General features: G+C 38.9%; 1 protein-coding gene across 1 annotated transcript in view; it reads right to left on the minus strand.

Moving 5' to 3' along the window:
• Positions 1–262: 262 nt before the first annotated feature.
• WDR44 (WD repeat domain 44) overlaps positions 263–20,607 on the minus strand; it is a 94,724-nt gene continuing 74,379 nt past the window's right edge. Inside the window, exons 13-20 of the mRNA XM_003931059.3 lie at positions 18,321–18,434; positions 14,850–14,972; positions 9,921–10,112; positions 9,128–9,229; positions 8,794–8,909; positions 7,160–7,287; positions 6,662–6,796; positions 263–2,421 (exon numbers count right to left, since the gene is read on the minus strand). Of these exons, the coding sequence (XP_003931108.1) occupies positions 2,327–2,421; positions 6,662–6,796; positions 7,160–7,287; positions 8,794–8,909; positions 9,128–9,229; positions 9,921–10,112; positions 14,850–14,972; positions 18,321–18,434 (1,005 nt within the window). The 3' untranslated portion in view covers positions 263–2,326. The remainder of the gene's footprint in view (positions 2,422–6,661; positions 6,797–7,159; positions 7,288–8,793; positions 8,910–9,127; positions 9,230–9,920; positions 10,113–14,849; positions 14,973–18,320; positions 18,435–20,607) is intronic.

The raw sequence follows: 20,607 nt of genomic DNA on the forward strand, positions 1-20,607 counted from the left end.
CTGACGTAGGTGATGGAGGGATGGAGACAGCAAACCACCATGGCATGTGTGTGTACCCAGGCTACAATCCTGCAAGATCTGTATATGTACCCCAGAGCTTGAATTAAAAAAAAAAAAAGAAAGAAACGTACATCTGTTGAGTATACCTACTGGTTAGGCATGAAGCTTCACATGTACATGATTTCTTAGCAAATCTTTGCAATTTAAGTTAGGCATTCTCATATTACAGATAAGAAAGTAGTAGTAATATAGGATAAATAACTTGCCCAAGTAATGTGCTAACAGGAGGGAAGCAAATCCAAGTTTACCTGACTCTAGAACCTGTGCTCTTTTTAATAATACTGTATCACTTAGTATAGAGAATATCTAGTAGTCTTTTTTTTTTTTTGAGATGGTGTTTCACTCTTGTTCAGGCTGCAATGCACTGGTGGTGCAATCTTGGCTCACTGCAACCTCTGCCTCCCTGATTCAAGCAATTCTCCTGCCTCATCCTCCTGAGTAGCTGGGATTACAGGTGCATGCCATCACACCTGGCTCATTTTTTGATTTTTAGTGGAGATGGGGTTTCATCATGTTGGTAAGGCTAGTCTCGATTTCCTGACCTGTGATCCACCCGCCTTGGCCTCCCAAAGTGCTGTGATTACAGGCATGTGCCACCGCGCCTGGCCATCTAATAGTCATTTTAAAGAGAAACAGTGTTCAATTTTTTGGGTATATATTTTGATGCTACCTTTTCAAATTCAGTGTATTCATATAGCAATAACATGTGTCAGTATTATGCCTTTAAGCTTCCATCCTAACTCGTTTTGTCTTTTTGTTCAAGTAACCGTATAAAACCTATCAGGAGACAGTCATATAATAATACCCTGGTTATCTGCAGTTAAAACAACACTGCAGCAGACTGCAAGTTCTCAGGCAGAAGTTAGTGCAGGAGAATGAGGGAGCCAAAGTAACCAAAGAGAGATGAGGAGAGGGGAGGAGGGAAGGGAGGGGAGAGGGAGAGGGCACAGCACTGGCAAGAAGAAAGCAGCAAACAATACGTAATTTACTAGAAAGCCCAGAACACTCTAAGACCATGCTAGATTAACAAGGATATGACTGTGGCCCTGCAACTTCTCAATTACATGCTGAAAACAAATGCAGTAAGGAACATATAAGCATATAGATGAATTCTTAGCCATGTTCAATTTAAAGCTAGAATTAAAAAATGTTTAAAGGTATGTAACTAATGCATTATAATTTAGGGATCTAAATCTGGCCTTCTGTTTGCTAAAATTTAAATGATTAAAACAAGAGTTTATTTTTCTTGCATTCCTTCATTTACTGAAGTCAATTAAAAATAAAGCCATGTTTAAACAAGTGTTGGAGACCAACTTTTAATAACACATATTTCATTTTCAGAAACATATGCTAACCATCAACAACATGATCAGGGTTCCATTGCCCCAGATGTTATTTCATTGGTACATTGTATTGATATTTACAAAGGCTTTCAAATTCAACAACACAAAACAAAACAGCTTAATTTTTAAAAACTACAATGCTTTAAAAAAATGTAAACAGTTTCATTTTTACATTATTGTAAAAAAGAAGACTCACTCCTTAATGTGGCTTAATTTTTTTTTAAGTGAGCAAAGCCTGGTGCTCATGGATAAAGAATGAAAATAATTCTTTACATAGAAACATTGTGCTCCAGTGTGGCAAAGAAAAAAAATTATATGTACACATATAAAGAAAAGAATCTTAAGCCCACAATTTAGACCACAAAAAAATCTTGTCCCCAAATTGAGAAATTTATAAAAACCATTTACACATGGTTATTGACCTATTGGAAACCTATATAACATTTTCAAAACAATAACTCAGTCAAAAGATACCACTTGTCTTAAAAATGAAATTTTGTGCAAAAAAAAAAATTGTTTAAGCTAGAAACAAGACTATCTTCCCTAGTAAGGGGCCAAAAGAGCCACTGAAATAATTTAACTCTGTTAGATTTAATGCATGTAACCAAAAGGCACACACATGTGATTAATATATTAATATCTTTTCATGCAGAAACCTGTGCATGTTCATAATCATACAACAAAAACACAAACAAAACACAACATAAAGCCTAATATCTGGCAATGTTATTCTAGCCATATTCCTTTCTATTCTATCACCCCAGGGTTTCCTAGATCATTAACACTGCCTCTCAAAAAATATATTATATTTGAACAACTTTCAATAAAAATTTAAAAAGTATGTTAGCCTGGAACACTATATTTTTTCAGTTCTGATACATATAGAAACTTACTGATATGTCTATTTTAAATGTCACTTCAAATTAAGATACAGTTTTTCTTTTATTAATAAACACTTTGATTGCTCCAGTGAAGTCAGCAGAGAGAAGAACTTCTGTGTTATCTGTCTTCATAATACCTTAAAAGCACAAAAAAAAGTTTTAAGTTGGTTTGTAAAGGAATATGAAATCTGCTGCCACAATTATCATATGCCCATGACCCTCCACCTTCAGGGGAGAAGATCGTCTCCCCACCTTTTCAGTTTCCTTTTCTGGCTGGCTCCTGTAATTCTTTCATTCTGCTGAATCTCTTCTCCTCTCTGAGGCTCACTTCTACTTGCCTTGTCTTACCTGGTCTTTCCCTGGCTTGAGGATATTATAGTCTCTTGGGGCCTGGATGCTTGGATTTATTCCTAGGCAACCTGGGCATCTAAGACATCTAATGCTTCATTGCATGGCAAAAAGCTAGTGTGTCATTCAGCCCCAGGACTAGAGTACTGGCAGGATGGGATCAGCTAGCAAGTCTGTTGCTAACAGGGGTGTCTAACAAGGTTGCCAGTAAGGTTTATTGTATAGCAGACACACTGAAACTGCCATGAAATGAAGTAGACACATTCGCTGTGTGAATGCTGACAGAACCTTTTGCCATATGGTCCTTACTGTAAAGCTATATAACTATGCTGAATGGCACAGATGCTTACCTCTTACATTTGCCAGTTGCATAAAAACATTTAATAAACAAATTCAGTGTTAACTAACTCTATTATACATAGGTAAAAACTGAGATTTTAACTTCAGATTTAAAAAAGAAAATAATCCAAGCTTTAATTGGAAAGTTGTGTACAGGATGAGTCACACAAAATGGTTTCACTTAGATGTGCTAAAAACATATCCTAAGCCTTTGAACATTCCTTTACCACCCTTTTGGTATATCTCATAGCAGTGCTGTGCAGTAGCAGCAGCAGCAGCAAAGGACTTAGGGATATGAGAAAGGATAGAGAAGAAAAGAATTCATCAAACAATATAAAATGCTTTGTAAGACACATAATAATGAAAATGATAACAATAATGCCTACTACATGCCAGGCATTTTGCCAGGCACTTTTACACATACAAGTATATATATATATATTTAGATACAGAGTCTCACTCTTTTGCCCAGGTTGGAATGCAGTGGCACCATCATAGCTCACTTGTAACCTCACACTCCTGGGCTCAAAGGATCCTTCCAACTCAGCCTCCCTAAGGCATACACCACAGTGCCCAGCTAGTTATTTAATTTTTTGTGGAGACAGGGTCTTGCTATGCTCTCCAGGCTGGTCTCAAACTCCTGGCCTCAAGTGATCCTCCTGCCTTGGCCTCTCGAAATGCTGGGGTTACAGGTATGAACCACTATGCCCAGCCTATACATGTCATATTTAATTCTTAATAAAACCCTGTAAACTAGGTTATCATTTTACACATAAGGAAAATTTGGGCTAAAATTGCTAAATATGTCAGGAACAAAGAAAGAGGGCAATTGGATGTATTTTCTGATCCCACACTTTGGGTTTAAGACAGTTTATTCTTCTTTTTTTTGAGATGCAGTATCACTCTGTCGCCCAGACTGAAATGTAGTGGTGCGATCCTGGTTCACTGCAACTTTCGCCTCCCAGGTTCAAGCGATTCTCCTGCCTCAGTCTCCCAAGTAGCTAGGATTACAGGCATGGGCCACCACGCCCTGCTAATTTTTGTATTTTTAGTAGCGACGGGGTTTCACCATGTTGGTCAGGCTGGTCCTGAATGCCTGACTTCGTGATCTGCCTGCCTTGGCCTCCCAAAGCGCTGGGATTACCTGCGTGAGCCACCGTGCCTCGCCTGAGAGTTTATTCTTAGACTACACCTACGTGGGTACAAATGACAAACACAAATCTGAGTACAATCCACTAAAATTTCTGGCTCTTCAAAAAGGACCCAGTTAGTTAACTGAACCTTATTAAAGTGGTACATTTTTGAGAAGTTAAGAAAAAAAACCTGTATTTTTTACTTTTTCTCAAATTGTTTTAAAAGCTAGAACCTCCTGTGGAATGTGCAGGGGAGGTATATAGAATGTAAAAAGGTAGCACTGGGGAAAAGAGAAAAGAAAAAAAAAATAGGCCAGGTGTGATGGTTCATGCCTGTAATCCCAGCACTTTGGCCAAGGTAGGAGGACTAACCTTTTGGAGGCTAGACGTTTGAGACCAGCCCAGGCAACATAATGAGAACTTGTCTCTACCAAAAAGCAAAAAAAAAAAAAAAAAAAAAAAAAAAAAAAATTAGCTAGGCATCGTAGTACGTGTAGCCCTAGCTACTCAGGATGCTGAGGCAAAAAGACTGCTTGAGGACAGTTCAAGGTTGCAGTTGAGCTATGATTGCACCACTGCACTCTAGCCAGGAGCGAGACCCAGTCATTCCTTCCTTCATACATACATACATACATACATACATATATACCTACCTACCTACCTACAAACAAAGGTAATTAAAAAGAAAGAAAAACTTAAATGACTTAAGTTAGAAGAGAGAAGCTGGATTTGATTCTGAGAAGGAAAGAAAAACAACATAAATAGGCATTTAGTAAAGGTTTAATCATTCTAACTTGGTTTATTTTTGTATCTTGCACTGAGAAGTGCTAGACTGAAGTTCATCTTTGTTATCAAAATTTTTCTTCAAAGACGAATAGTGTAGTGAGTGGAGTAGATAGTGTAAATAATAGTACAAGAAAAATTACTTGAGATTAAAGTACTTGATAACTTTTTAGCATTCAAATACTTTAGAAGCACTCTTTGTATATTGTATCTATTCTTGTGGCTTTATGACCTGTTTGTAATCTGTAGTGTGAGACAATACAGTCAATAAACTATTATGCAATAGATTTAAAAATTAAAAACAATTTATATATATATAAATTAAAGCAATTCTCCTGCCTTAGCCTCCCAAGTACCTGGAATTACTGGTACACACCACAATGCCTGGCACAATTTTCTTTTCTTTTTTTTTTTTGAGACAGAGTCTTGCTGTGTCACCCACACTAGAGTGTAGTAGCATAATCTCAGCCCACTGAAACCTCCACTTTTCTGGGTTCAAGCACTTCTCCTGCTTCAGCCTCCTGAGTAGCTGGAATTACAGGCATGTGCCACCACACCTGGCTACTTATATTTTTAGTAGAGACGGGGTTTCAACATGTTGGCCAGGCTGGCCTTGTACTCTTGATCTCAAGTGATCTGCTCACTTTGGTCTTCCAAAGTGCTGAGATTGTAGCCATGAGCCACCATGCTCAGCCACGATTGGTATTAATAATACAAACTTGTTTTCACTAATAGTTGGTCCAAATTTTCATAGTCTTACCATACTCTTAAGGACTAGCAGGACTATTACAGATTTTTATATAACTGATCGGCACTCAATATTACTTGTTGAGTTTCTTCTTCCTTTCTAATATGAGCACTTTGTAAAACTGGAATTAATACTCATTCTCAAAGCATATGCTACAAATGGCAAGAAATTTGTAGTTCAAGACCAGCCTGGCCAACATGTTGAAACCCTGTCTCTACTAAAAATATACAAACTTGTAAACAGCCACCTATCTCGAGAAGCTGTTAACTTGCGGCAAGTAGAAAAATTAGCCCTGCTTCATTTAGGTTTAATTCATTTCATAAGACAGCTGTTCATTAAGCACCTACTATATGTAGGTAAGCACTGTGTAAGACACTGGCAATACAGCAATAAATAAGACATGAAAACTCTCTGTCTTCTGGAGATTACAGACTAGTAGAAGAGACAGATAATAAAGAAGGTTTACATTTGTATATATTGTTTGCACTTCTCTAAAGAGAATGGTTAGTTATAAATAGTTATAAACATCCAAATTTTTCATTTTTAATTCTCAGGCGAATGTAAAAGAAGTAAAACTTTCAGGAAATATATTACTGACATGTTCAGAAATGGATATCTGACAACCATTAAGTTGCAAACAAGAAATATTCGTTGGTGGCTCACACCTGTAATCCCAGCACTTTGGGAGGCTAAGTCGGGTGGATTTCTTGAGCCCAGAAGTTTGAGACCAGCCTGTGAAACCCCATCTCCACAGAAAATACAAAAATTAGCTGGGCATGGTGGCATAGGCCTGTAGTCTCAGATACTTAGGAGGCTAAGGTGGAAGGATCACCTGAATTCAGGGAAGTTGAGGCTGCAGTGAGCTGTGACTGCACCACTGCACTCCAGCCTGGATGACAGAGCAAGACGCTGCCTTAAGAAAAAAGAAAAATTCTTTATACTAGTGAAAACCTCATTATATTGACATGAGATAAATGATGCTACTAAGTGCTGACTAGAAACAATATAGGACAAATAAAGATTTACCAGAAGGTGTGGCATCCAAAACTTCAGCATCTTCACTTTTCTCATTCCCTTCTGATTTTTCAGATTGCACATCCAAAGATAACATCAAACTTGGGTTTGGAGCAAAGATGGCTGATGTAACAACTGCATTGTGGGCTGTGGAAAAAATTTACTTCGAGATAATTGACAAATGGAATACCAAACATCAAGATAAACACGACAGTGTATGTTATATACCAAATATCCTTAAAAACTAACATAGAAGTAACTCCGATTTAAAACTCAAAAATATTTTCTAAAAAAATGCCACATATAAGTTCTGAAATTCCCTGACTTCTCAAACTTTAGACCAAAGTTCTTCCTTAGTATAGATAAATCAAACAAGCAAAGCCAAATGCAAAGCAGTTTATCACTGTCAAACTGCCTCTCTAAAATAATGCCTAAATGAATTTACTTCTAGTATATATCCACTTTAACCTGATTCTCTTATCAGACACACAAAAGCAAGTATTTACTTACCTTTAATACCTTCCCAGAAGTCATTACGATCTCTCCTGACTGAAGTAAACTTGCTTAGGTCATGGTAAGTACTCCATATGTAAACATACTTATCTTCTGAACCACTAACGAGGTAAGTAAAATCATGGCTGAATTTGGGGAAGAAAGAAAAAAACAAAATGTGAGTGTGTATGTTTAAAGGTTTCCTTTATCAGTGCTTCCTACTTTGTGATACCTAAAATAATACACGAAGGATCTTGTCGAATACGTAGACTCATGGTGTCACTCAAGATGTTCTAAATGTGTTAGGTATGATGTAGTGGCCTGGCACTTGTATTTGCATCAATGCTCTAGGTAACTATGATGTTAGTTAATTTACGTTGGGAAGAACGATAATTTAAGGTGTGAAAGACAGAAGCAGAATACTTTACCAGTTGAATTATTGGGTAATTACTGTATAATTCAAGAAAAAAGAATTGGTTAAGAGAAGGGCTGAAAGAAGAGGTCTAGAAAGAAGAAAAGACAGCTAACCCAATTTCAGGAGAGTATCCAGAACCCAAAATTTTCTTTTTCTTTCTTTCTTCTTTTTTTTTTTTGAGACAGAGTCTCCCTCTGTCACCAGGTTGGAGTATAGTGGCATGATCTCGACTCACTGCAACCTCCGCCTCTGGGGTTCAAGCGATTCTCCTGCCTCAGCCTCCTGAATAGACAGGACTACAGGCATGTGCCACCACACCCAGTTAATTTTTGTATTTTTAGTAGAGACAGGGTTTCACCATGCGGGCCAGGATGATCTCGATCTCTTGACCTTGTGATCTACCTGCCTAGGCCTCCCAAAATGCCAAGGTGCTGGGATTACAGGCGTGAGCCACCGTGCCCGGTCCCCTACCCTTTATTTTTTGACACAGAGTTTCGCTCTTGTTGCCTAGGATGGAGTGCAATGGCGTGATATTAGCTCACTGCAACCTCCACCTCCTGGGTTCAAGTGATTCTACTGCCTCAGCCTCCCGAGTAGCTGGGATTACAGGCACGTGCCACCATGTCCAGCTAAGTTTATATTTTTAGTAGAGGCGGGGTTTCTCCATGTTGGTCAGGTTGGTCTGGAACTCCCAACCTCAGGTGATCCGTCTGCCTCTGCCTCCCAAAGTGCTGGGATTACAGGTGTGAAACACCTTACCTGGCCCCAAATTAGAAATTTAAATAATAATGATATGTAAAGTTTTGAATAGAGGACACTGGGCTGTGTGGTGTTAAAATGCTTTCTTAGTGTCCTAAAAGGTTCCTTCCTTTCCTAAAAGGTTCAAGACAACGTGGCAGGGAGGGGAGTGGCAGAATGAGCCCCCTCTTAAAAGCATAAACAAAGGTACAAAAGCGAAAACTTTAGAGATGAGAGTTTTCTAATCCTGGCTCTACAACTAAGACTTTAGACCAATGACTTAATTTTCTGAGTCTTGGTTTCTTCATCTGTGGAACAGGGGAAATTCTAATCCTATAGATTATATAGGTGGACAAGGTAAAGTATTGCATGATAATAAAATACCAGTTGCAAAAGTGAAAAGAAAAACCCCATTAAACATAAGGCATAGACCAATGGAAAAATAGAAGTAGTGAGAAATGTTCTGATCTCTTTTGGGAATATCTCATTGCCAATTTACCTGAAACTTGCTTTGATCTGGCTGCTGCTATTGACGTAACCCTTATACTTCATGGAGAGTGACAAATCTCTCAAATCATATAGTCTGATTCTGGAGTCATTTGAGGTTACCAATATCTAAAAGTAGATCAAATGAGAAGTTAAAAATACCATCTTTTAATACAAGTTAAACTACAACCCAAAAAGGGTGTTACATACATACAAATGTACCCCAAAACTAGAAAAAGTAGTATTCTACAAGAAAAAGAGTACATTTTTTGTCAAGATATTAATAACTAACTTTCAAGAATCTAGGCATATAGTATAGAGAGACATGGTTTTGAATACTGTAGTACCTTATTTTCTCCAGGTAAAGGCTCAATGCCAGTAATTTTTCTTCCAACTTTGTTGCGCCCTCTAGTAGATCGGACATGTATTTGTGTATGGTATTTCAAATGCTAAAAATGAATCGTACATTTAACATATTAGAATTACGAGCATGTGTGGTGGCTTGCATCTGTAATTCTAGCTACTCAGGAGGCTAAGACAGGAGAATTGCTTGAGCCCAAGAGTTTGAGGCTGCAGTGAGCCAATAAATGCACCACTACACTCTAACTTGGGTGACAGACTGAGTGAGACTTTGTCTCTATAAAAGAATTCTTTTTGCTTGGAAGTGGTGGCTCACACCTGTAATCCCAGCACTTTGGGAGGCTGAGGCAGGTGAATCACTTGAGGTCAGGAGTTCAAGTCTAGCCTGGCCAACATGGTGAAATCCTGTCTCTACCAAAAAATACAAAATTTAGCTGGGTGTGGTGGCATGTGCCTGTAGTCTCAGCTACTTGGGAAGCTGAGGCACAAGAATTACTTGAATCCGGGAGGCAGAGGTTGCAGTAAGCCGAGATAGCTCCACTGCACTCCATCCTGGGTGACAGAGTGAGACTCCATCTCAAAAAAAAATTTTTTTTTAAAATTCAAATGAGAAGAAATTTCAAAAGTCATCTGTTCCAACTCTTAAGACAGACATGGTATTATTTGTCCCAATTTAGACAAAATGCAGTTAAAGCTCAGAGGGGATAAACAACTTGTTCAAAATCATGAAAGTGTTTACTAAGTATAAAATTATATAATTTACATAAAACAATCACTTACCTCTGTATCATAGAAAATACATCTGCCATCATATGTCCCAATTACCGCATATTTGCCATTTTGACAGAAATTTGCAGCTGTGATCAATTTCGTCTGACCATCTACTTCATTCCACAAAGCCACTTTTTTGTCAGGTATGTTCCAAAGGCGAAGCTTTCCATCCAATGACCCACTTAGAAAATACCTGTCATCCTAAAAAGGTGGCAAAAGAGAAAGCTTCCATTTTACCCCATCAAGAAAAAACTCATTAGCATGTCAAATCAGTAAGTCTATTATAATAGTTTAAAAATGCAGATTTCAGGGCCGGGTGTAGTGGCTCATGCCTGTAATACCAGCACTATAGGAGGCTGAGGTGGGTGAGTCACAAGGTCAAGATATTGAGACCATCTTGGCCAACATGTTGAAACCCCATCTCTACTAAAAATACAAAAATTAGGCATGCTGGCACGTGCCTGTCGTCCCAGCTACTAGGGAGACTGAGGCAGGAGAATCACTCGAACCTGGGAGGCGGAGTTTGCACTGAGCTGAGATCGTGCCACTGCATTCCAGCTTGGCGACAGACTTCCGTCAAAAAAAAATTTTTTTCATTTAAAAATTACTATTCTTTAAGCAAGCATTATTTTATGCACCGAAAGCAGTAACAATTAGAAACCTCACTATTCATTTTGCAGAAATAAGGTTCTAATCAGTTTATCATATCCTTAAACTACCTTTCGCAAGATACGGATGGTAACAGATAATGTGTTTGAGTGTGTAGTGTATGGAAGAAGGTTCTGTGATCAAGTAACTTTGAGAAATTCTGGGTAACAGAAAGTTAAGCATGATTCTCAGTTAACCTGCATTCTGAACCTCCAAAAAGAGGATAAAGTAGGTAGCATTTTTCAACATATTTAACCACAGACTTTTTTTGGGGGGGCGTGTTAGGGGAGGCGCTATACCTTTCAGGAACATGCTATGGGAAATCTATCCTATATTATACCTTCCTCTGGGATACATGTAATGTTTGGATAAAAGAGCAACATCGGTTAGTGGCCCCCAAAACCAGTCATTTTTGGAACTCTAACACCATGTCAACGGATAATTGCTTCATTATTCAAATTCTGCTCTCAAACCAGGGATTTTCAACCTGTGGCAATTTGATCACAAAGGGGACATCTGGCATTATCTGGAGACATTTTGGTTGTCACAACTGGTGGGAGGATCAGGATGTTACCAGTATCTAGTGGGTAGAGAGGCCAGATGCTGCTAAACATCCTATAACGCACAGCCTACTCCTCCTATAACAAAGAATGTCAATAGTACTAGGGTTGAGACACCTGCTTTAAACTAAATCAGTCCTACCACTAAGCTTGTTCTGATTTTGGCAACATAAGATATATATATATACATGTATTTTTTTTGGTGATGGGGTCTCCGTTTGTTGCCCAGGCTGGAGTACAGAGGCTTGATTACGGCTTACTGCAGCCAAAACCTCTTGGGCTCAAGTGATCCTCTCACCTCAGCCTCCCAAGTAGTTGGGATAACAGAAGCACACCACCATACCTGGCTAATGTTTAAAATTTTTATAGAAATGGGGTCTCCCTGGCCGGGTGCTGTGGCTCATACCTTTAATCCCAGCACTTTGGGAGGCCGAGGCAAGTGGATAACCTGAGGTTGGCAGTTCGAGACCAGCCTGACCAACATGGAGAAATCCCATCTCTATTAAAAATACAGAATTAGCTGGGCATGGTGGTGCATGCCTGTAATCCCAGCTACTCAGGAGGCTGAGGCAGGAGAATCACTTGAGCCTGGGAGGCAGAGGTTTTGGTGAGCCAAGATCATGCCATTGCACTCCAGCCTGGCAACAAGCACACAAAACTCCATCTAAAAAAAAAAAAAAAGAAAGAAAGAAAGAAAGAAATGGGGTCTCCCTATGTTGCTCAAGTTGGTCTCGAATTCCTGGCCTCAAGTAATCCTCTTGCCTCAAACTCCCAAAGTGCTGGGATTACAGGAGTAAGCCACCATACCCAGCCAAGATTATTCTTTTTTTTCCCCTTTCCCTCCACCCTAAGAGTTTCTGTTCTTTGCAAAAGATTATTATTCTTACCCATCTCTGAAACCTGTCTAAGAGAAGCTATAAATAATGGACATTTCCGTGTTATCGTATAGTAGGCTCTATTCAATGTCTGCCAGTAGAAGAGCCAAACAGGTAAAAATACTTTAGTCTTCTAATTCAGAATTTTTACGTGTGTGTGTGTGTGTGTGTGTGTGTGTGTGTGTGTGTGTGTCTGTGTCTGTGTCTCCATTTTGCTAATACAGTGGCGGGATTTTGGCTCACTGCAACCTCCACCTCCCCGGGCTCAAGCAATTCTCCTGCCTCAGGCTCCTGAGTAGCTGGGATTATAGGTAGGCACCACCATGCCCAGCTAATTTTTGTCTTTTTATTAGAGATGCGTTTTCACCATGTTGCAGGCTGGTCTTGAACTCCTGACCTCGGGTGATCCACCTGCCTCAGCTTCCCAAAGTGCTGGGATTACAGGCGTGAGCCACCATGCCCGGCCTGATTTGCTATTTCTTTTATACCTCTGCTACTTTGCTTCCTTTGACATTATAGTAAGAGTCATATTATTTCCTAAAAAAAAAAAAAAAAACAACTCATCACTACCCTATTCTTTCCCAGCTCCCCTGCCACCGCTGCCTTTTTTTTTTTAAAGCAGAGTTTTGCTTGTTGCCCAGGCTGGAGTGCAATGGCAGAATCTCGGCTCACTGCAACCTCCACCTCCCAAGTTCAAGAGATTCTCCTGCCTCAGCTTCCCAAGTAGCTGGGATTACAGGCATGTGTCACCACGCCTGGCTAATCCCAGCCCTTCTTAAAAACACTCCAGGTCAGTAAAATTTTTAGAAATAGGGCTTTATAGTTTCCAAAATAAAATCAAATAAAAGCACTGTGAAAAATCATTGGCTGGGCTGGGTGCAGTGGCTCATGCCTGTAATCCCAGCACTTTGTGAGGTCGAGGTGGGCAGATCACTTGAGGTCAGGAGTTGGAGACCAGCCTGGCCAACATGGTGAACCTCTGTCTCTAATAAAAATACAAAAATTAACTGGGTGTGGTGGTGCATGTCTGTCATCCCAGCTACTCAGGAGGCTGAGGTAGAACTGCTTGAACACAGGAGGCTGAGGCTGCAGTGAGCTGAGATTTCACCACTGCACTCCAGTCTAGAGACTCTGTCTCAAAAACAACAACAACAACAATAACAAAAACCTGGCTGAACAGAAACTTTAATAAATAATAAAATACTGCATGGAAAACAGTCAGATGGGTGGGGTGGCTCACGCTTGTAATCCCAGCACTTTGGGAGGCTGAGATGGGCAGATTGCTGGAGTCCAGGAATCTGAGACCAGCCTGAGCAACATGACAATACCCTGTCTCTACTAAAAATACAAAAATTATCCAGGCATAGTGGTGCATGCCTGTAGTGCCAGCTACCTGGGGAGCTGAGGCAGGAGGATCGCTTGAGCCTGGGAAGTTGAGGTGGGAGTGAGCCAAGACTGCACCACTTAATTACAGCTTGGGTGACAAAGTGAGACCATGTCTCAAACAAAAAAGAAAAGAAAAAGAATGAGAAAGAAAACGATCACAACCAAATATCTCTTTCCACCCTGATACTTTATAGTTAAAACAGAGTTAGGAAAGATTTATGGATAGAAAGATTTTGCTCACAGTGGCTGACGGGGTAAATGCATCCTTTTGTTATATGTATAGGGGACAGGGATGGGGGTGTTTTTCAGAAAGAAGATTCTAATGACTCGATCATCAAAACTGGTAAGTATTAACATAATTGTGTATGTATGTGATAAGAGGTGGAGTCTCACTGTGTTGCCCAGGCTGGTCTTGAACTCCTAGCCTTAAGCCATCCAGCCACCTTAGCCTTCCAAAGTGCTGGGATTATAGGCGTGAGCCACCATGCCAGGCCTAGATTAAATGTTTGTAAATTTCAAAAATCTTTAACTAAGTCTTCTAAGGGTTCAGAATTATCACTGCTTATGTTATAAGCCTGCTCAGGGAAGGAAAGCATATTGAAAACAAGTCAGTCTTCTCCTTCATCTGGGGGAAAAGATGAAGAAATGTGAATATGATTAAAAAGATAATGGGTGTTAAACATATAAAGTTCAGGACACCACTGGAAATGTGACCGTAACATCAACATAGGTGAGGGAAACTTGTCACTAGGGTCAGCTTGAGACCTCTGCTTATTTTAATCAAGCTAGTGTAGTCAGCACCAACATGTGATTTCCTTTTTGCTTACAGTTGCAAAAAACTATAACTAATTTAGCCTTAAGCATTTGGTGGCTCTCTCCTCTAAGGGCATATAATAGGTCTGCAATTCCATGACAGCAGATTTTTCTTCTTTGGTTGAAATCATATGAAATGCTTGCTTTCTGGGGGAAAGATATGAAATAATTTTCATAATGAAAAGGAATAAAGAAGAGATATCAAGACCAACAATACAAATTCAGTATGCCTTGTATTTTGGTCTTTGCCTCTTTCAGTTTTTTCCTCTGTCTCTTCCCTCCCCAGTCTTCTATTTCTGCTGAGGTACTTCCCTTTCTCATTTATCCATCTGCTGTCTCTTCTTCCTCCATCTGCAATATCTCTCATCTTTAACAGGATACTTAATTTCATTATTTATACTTTGCATGTCTTAATAAAGATTTAGGATAACTTTTTACTGTTACATTTAGAATATAACATCCCCAGTTTTTCTACTGTAGATCAGCAGAATATTTACTTTCTCATTTCTAAAGCAAAATGAAACACAAAATTAAATTGCTCATAACTATGTAGCTGTTAATAATTTTTTTTCCTGTAATCCAATTGCCCTCTAGAGAAACCAGGTTCTCTCACCTTCCTTATAGGGTAACAAAAACATGTATAAACAGTTACTTACTCTTGGATGGAAAGCTATGGCAGTGACAAAATCTATATGTTGAAAACAGCAAAGGCATTCTCTTCTAGAAATGTGCCACAATCTGACTGTTTTATCCATTGAAGAAGAAAGAAGAAAGTAGTTCTATGAAGAAAATGACACTGATTAGGTTATCACTATATGAAAAAGAACCCTATTTATACAATAAAAGTGAACTTTTGGTTTTTGTATCCCAACAGTTTTGTTATTGTTAAATGCAGCATTAGAAAGAACAAAAGATTATCAAATTCACTTGGATGATCCTATTTTCTCGCAAACAGTTAAATACCATATTTCACTGATTGTAAAACTTTTTCACATTACCTGTTCTGAAATTAGGATGGATCTTGTCAATGTCTAAAGAAATTTGCCAGGCAGCAGCAGAGAACTATGGTGTGCCTCAGTTATTATTGCCTGCATAAACTGGAACTTAGCTATCCGTATAAGGCATCTATTCATTTTATTGTCACTTTAGTTCAGTTGTTTTCACATTGATAGCACTGGTGAATTTTAACTCATAAAGATCTCTAATTGTCATTTAAAATGTCTTCAAAAGATTATCCTATAATGCAGCATGGAAATGAAAAGTTATCGTGTACCTGTCAAACCCTAGGCAAGAAAATTAGAGAAGAGCAATTGTCAAATCTTTCAGAATAGATTATAGAATGTTCAAGGCTAGAAGATGGTAGTGTAACTGACTTAGGCACTGTGATGGGCCCATTGTCCAGGAACCAACCATCTATCTATCAAAAGCTTTCAGCTGGCAGAAGCTCATTAATTCCTAAACATAATCTATTTAAGGAGGAGAACTATGAGTTATACTGAATGAGAAAACTCAACTGACACCCCTGTATTCTTTGATGTGCCTAAAGGTGCTAAACAAATCAAGGCAATGATGACATTTATTACATACTTACGATGTGTAAAGCATTGTTCTTCACATTATATAGCAACCCTGTGAGGTAGACACATTTTATGTGGTATACCTGTTTTCAAATAGATGGTATACTTTATGATTAAAAATAAGGAATTAAAAAATAGAATTTAGAAGATCTATAATAATCTTTGAAATAATAATAATAACTTTAATTTTCAAGATCCACTCAGTTCCAGAAAAGTTTTGAAGAATAAATGCAGTCTGCCTTATAATTTCCTGTTGGTTAATAACAACTGTATAAAAACAGTTATGAACTTATGTTCATGAAAACTGACTTTATTTGGCTAGGCGTGGTGGTCTATGCCTGTAGTCCTAGTACTTTGGGAGGCCAACGCAGGTGGATCATTTGAGGTCATGAGTTTGAGACCAGTCTGGCCAACATGGTGAAACCCCCGTCTCTACTATAAATACAAAAAAATTAGCTGGGTGTGGTGGCCCATGCCTGTTATCCTAGCTACTGCGGGAGACTGAGGCAGGGAATTGCTTGAACCCAGGAGATGGAGGTTGCAGTGAGCTGAGATCGCACCATTGCACTCCAGCCTAAAGACAGAGTGAGATTCCATCTCAAAAAACAAAACAAGGCCGGGCGCGGTGGCTCAAGCCTGTAATCCCAGCACTTTGGGAGGCCGAGGCGGGTGGATCACCAGGTCAAGAGATCAAGACCGTCCTGGTCAATATGGTGAAACCCCGTCTCTACTAAAAATACAAAAAAAAGTAGCTGGGCATGGTGGCACATGCCTGTAATCCGAGCTACTCAGGAGGCTGAGGCAGGAGAATTGCCTGAACCCAGGAGGCGGAGGTTGCGTTGAGCCAAGATCGCGCCATTGCACTCCAGCCTGGGTAACAAGAGCGAAACTCCGTCTCAAAAAAACAAACAAACAAACAAAAAAAACAAAAACAAAACAAAATAAAACAAAACAAAAAACCAAAAACTGACTGTATTAAATTCCTGCGAAAGTTCACTGCTTTGAGCATATGAAAGAGGTACGTGGACATCCCTAAAATATTAAGTGAAGGGGCAGAAGACATGTTAAGACTTGTTCTTAATAAGTATTCTTTAAGAAAGACTTGTTCTTTTATAATAATTTAATACTTATTAAATAAACAAAATTAAATAATTTTCTTAAACTAAGCACTGGTTTTGGAAGTCAGATAAATTAGATTAAAACCTAAGTTCTACCCATAACTAGTTTTGTGATTTTAGATAGGTCACAGGGGCTCAATCTCTTCATCGAGACAAAAATCAAAGCTTGTCTGCCTCATGGGGTTGTTACTGTAAGAATTAACAGGGTAATAATTATTGTTAATGGCACAAAATACATCTTCGACAAAGAAAAACTGACTATAAACACTGTGCTAGACATTAAAGAGAAACAATATCTGGTTTGAGTTGGTGTTTAAAAACAAACAAACAGTAAAATAGTATCTGGTTCCTACTCTGGAGGGGCTTAGAATCTTGCTGCAGAAATTTTGTTCCTTTCCTCTGGATGGGGGTGGGGTGGAGGGGCTGGGGATACTAGGATAGATCCTTAGGAACCATTCCTGTATGAGGCAGCACCTCATTGAAATAACTCATCTAGACTGGGGCTTCTCAGACTGGTGAAGGACTGTTTTTTTTTTTTTTTTTTTTAAATTTCCAATGAGTTGTGGACTGAAACTATTTTAAAATACAGAAAACAATTACTACAAAAATGAAATAAAAATAAAAGGCATATAAAATATAAGCCCCATTTTATAATTATTATATAAAATAGAAGCCTAGGTTTTAAAAGATTAAACAGGCATAAACTTATTCTGAAAAACTGCCATAAACACTTCTAAACAGTTTACTCTTGGTGTCTGTACTTATCCCTTCACAGACTGGTGTTCTATATTCATATCATCAGGGACCAGAAAGACCAGGTTGTTTATAGGCTGGCACCAGTCCTTAAAAATGCACATTACTCACTTGAGACAATTAGGTAGCTGGATAGATACTAGATCATATTACTGTTGTGTCCTAAGAGATAGAATGGAAAGAACATCAGGAAAGAAAATATACTCCCGAATAGCCGAGATTATAGGCGTATGCCACCACATTTGTTATTTTTGTCATCCTGTTTCCTTGTAGTGATTAACTGTTGTGACACTGGAATGGGCTACAGAGTAATGCTCCAAAGTCACATGGTTTGAACCTAAAATCCCCTAACTGTAGCTATACGGCTTTAGGCATGTTTCTTAACATGTATGATCCTTGGTTTTTTAAATCCTTGATAAGGAAACATCAACAATCTCATAAGGTTGTTTTGAGGGTATAAACAGGGCACGTGTCAAGTACTCAACTTTTGTCTGTGTCCTCAGTGCCTAAAATGCTACTTGGCAGATAGTGATAATGATGATGATGATCATCATCCAATCAGTTGAAGGCCGTAAGATAAAAAATCTGACGTTTCCCAGAGAAGAAATTGTGCTTTGAGACTACAGCATCAGCTCCTTATAAACAGAATTAAAATATGATTCAAATAAGAATTTCTTACTTTAGACCATGAAAGATCAAGGAGATCGGCAGTATGTCCTTTATATTTGCAAAATGGCCGTTGCCGAAAGGGTGCATTTTTATCATCAGGGTCTTCATCAGTTCCACCGCATACCTACTTGGACATAAAGATAAACTTTGAAACTGCAATGTAAAGCTAGTGAAACCAAAGGTTCACATTATTCCCACCCCGTCTGTTCTTTCATCATTTTGTATGATGCCTAAGTGAAATCTTGAGTCACCAAAAGCAAGCTCCCCTTTATGCTGATTTACTACTTAGCACTTCTTCCTTTCATCTCCTTGCCCTAACAAACCTGGGTCAACCCCGAAGACATCATGCTATCGTAATCTTTTCCCTCCCTAACAAAGCCCCCACTTTGTCCTTTTCCTGAGCATCTGTTCCTTCAGGAGAGGTGAGGGCCAGTACCAGGGGGTGAATCATGATTGGTCTAAGCTAATGAAGATTAGCTGATTTGATGACTGGTTAGGCGTTGGTACAATTTCCATGAATTAGACATCAGGCAAAGTTTATGGGGTGGGGGGTGGGGGAAAGGCTTCTAGAGAGATTTCCTCACTCTTAAAAAAGGGCATACTAATGGGACTTCTCCTTTCCTGTACCTGAACATTGCTGTCTTCATGTGACAACTAAGAGTATTAGCAGCCATCTTAGGACCATGAGCGTAACAAGCCCAAAAGAACAAAACAAAGAGTACAAAGCAGGAAGATAGTAGGACGATGCTATGAGCTGCTGAATTAAAAAACCCTGGAACTGCCTTACCTCCAGAGTTGCTTCCTCATCGTTTAAGTCATTTTCAGTTGGATTTCTGTTATTTGAGGTCAAAAGCATACTGACAGAGGTAGGTAGAAAATAATGCTATAGATATGTACTGTGCATCTACTTACAACATGCGTTTGTATTCATTATCTGAATGAATTCTAACAATTCTTTGAGGTAGGTATTAACACTATAAAGATGAAGAAATTAATTTAAAAAAACCCTGAGGCTCAAAGAGGTTAAAATAATAAAAGCCACATAGCCACCTATGAACAGCAGAATCAAAGCAGTAATACAAATCATCTTAACTCTAAGTCCAAAGTTTGTCCTTCACATGTTTTACACGATGTAGCATGAGCAAGAACAGAGTGTTAGCTAAGCCTTGCATATTTAGGGAAAGGTAGGCAGGATGATGAGGACAAAGCAAACAGTACATGGAGATGTAGTAGGAAATTAAGGTAGAAAGGTAGTTTGAGATCACATTTCAAAAGGCCTCAAATTTGTGGCTTAAAAGTTCAGACATAGATAGCCAACGCAGGTTTCTGAAGGGGGAAAAAAGAATCACCACCATCTTACCAGTGCTTCAGAAAAAGAACTCTGGGCAGTAATGTAAAAGACGATTTGGAGAGAGAGTGAAGGCAGGAAGAGCAGTCAATAAGTTCAGGTAAGAATAATGAGGGTTTGAATTAGGACAGTGGCATGGGGATAGATCAAAAACTACCACTACTATTTGTGTAGAACTTTACAGTTTATAAAAAAAACATCTTCACGCTGACCATGGAAGTAGATGAGCAACACGGATTCCTGTAACCTTTGCCAAGCACATCTAATGCTAGATGACTACCATCCCCTACTGCCCAATTTTGCTACCAGACTAGTGAGCACTGCCAGGAGACATACAGCTAAAAAGGCTTCCCTCATTATATACAAATCAGATTCGGAGTTTCATATTGCCCAGGCTGGAATGCAATGGCATAATCTCGGCTCACTGCAATCTCCACCTCCCAGGTTCAGGCCATTCTCCTGCCTCAGCCCCCCGAGTAGCTGAGATTACAGATGCATGCTATCACGCCCAGCTAATTTTTTGTATTTTTAGTAGACACTGGGTTTCACCATGTTGGCCAGGCTGGTCTTGAACTCCTGACCTCAGGTGATCCACCGGCTTTGGCCTCCCAAAGTGCTGGGATTACAGGCATGCACCACCACGATCAGACTAAATTTTTTAAATTATAAAGTTAATATATGATCAGTGTAGACAATTCAGAAATAAAAAACAGAAAAATTAAAATCACCACAAACCTGCTCACATTTTGTCTGTCTCCAATCTTTCATTTTTAAAAAATGTATTTGAAATCATATTGAACATGTAATTTACCAAGCTTTCTTTTTATTATACCGTGAGCATTTTCTGTATTTCATACTTTGAAAACGTTTAGTAGTTGCATAATATAGATGGATCACAATTAATCATTCTTCCTTTGTTGGTCACTTAGACATTTCCAACTTTTCTGCT

This window comes from Saimiri boliviensis, chromosome X (genome assembly GCF_048565385.1).
Source record: "Saimiri boliviensis isolate mSaiBol1 chromosome X, mSaiBol1.pri, whole genome shotgun sequence".
Classification (NCBI taxonomy): Eukaryota; Metazoa; Chordata; class Mammalia; order Primates; family Cebidae; genus Saimiri; species Saimiri boliviensis.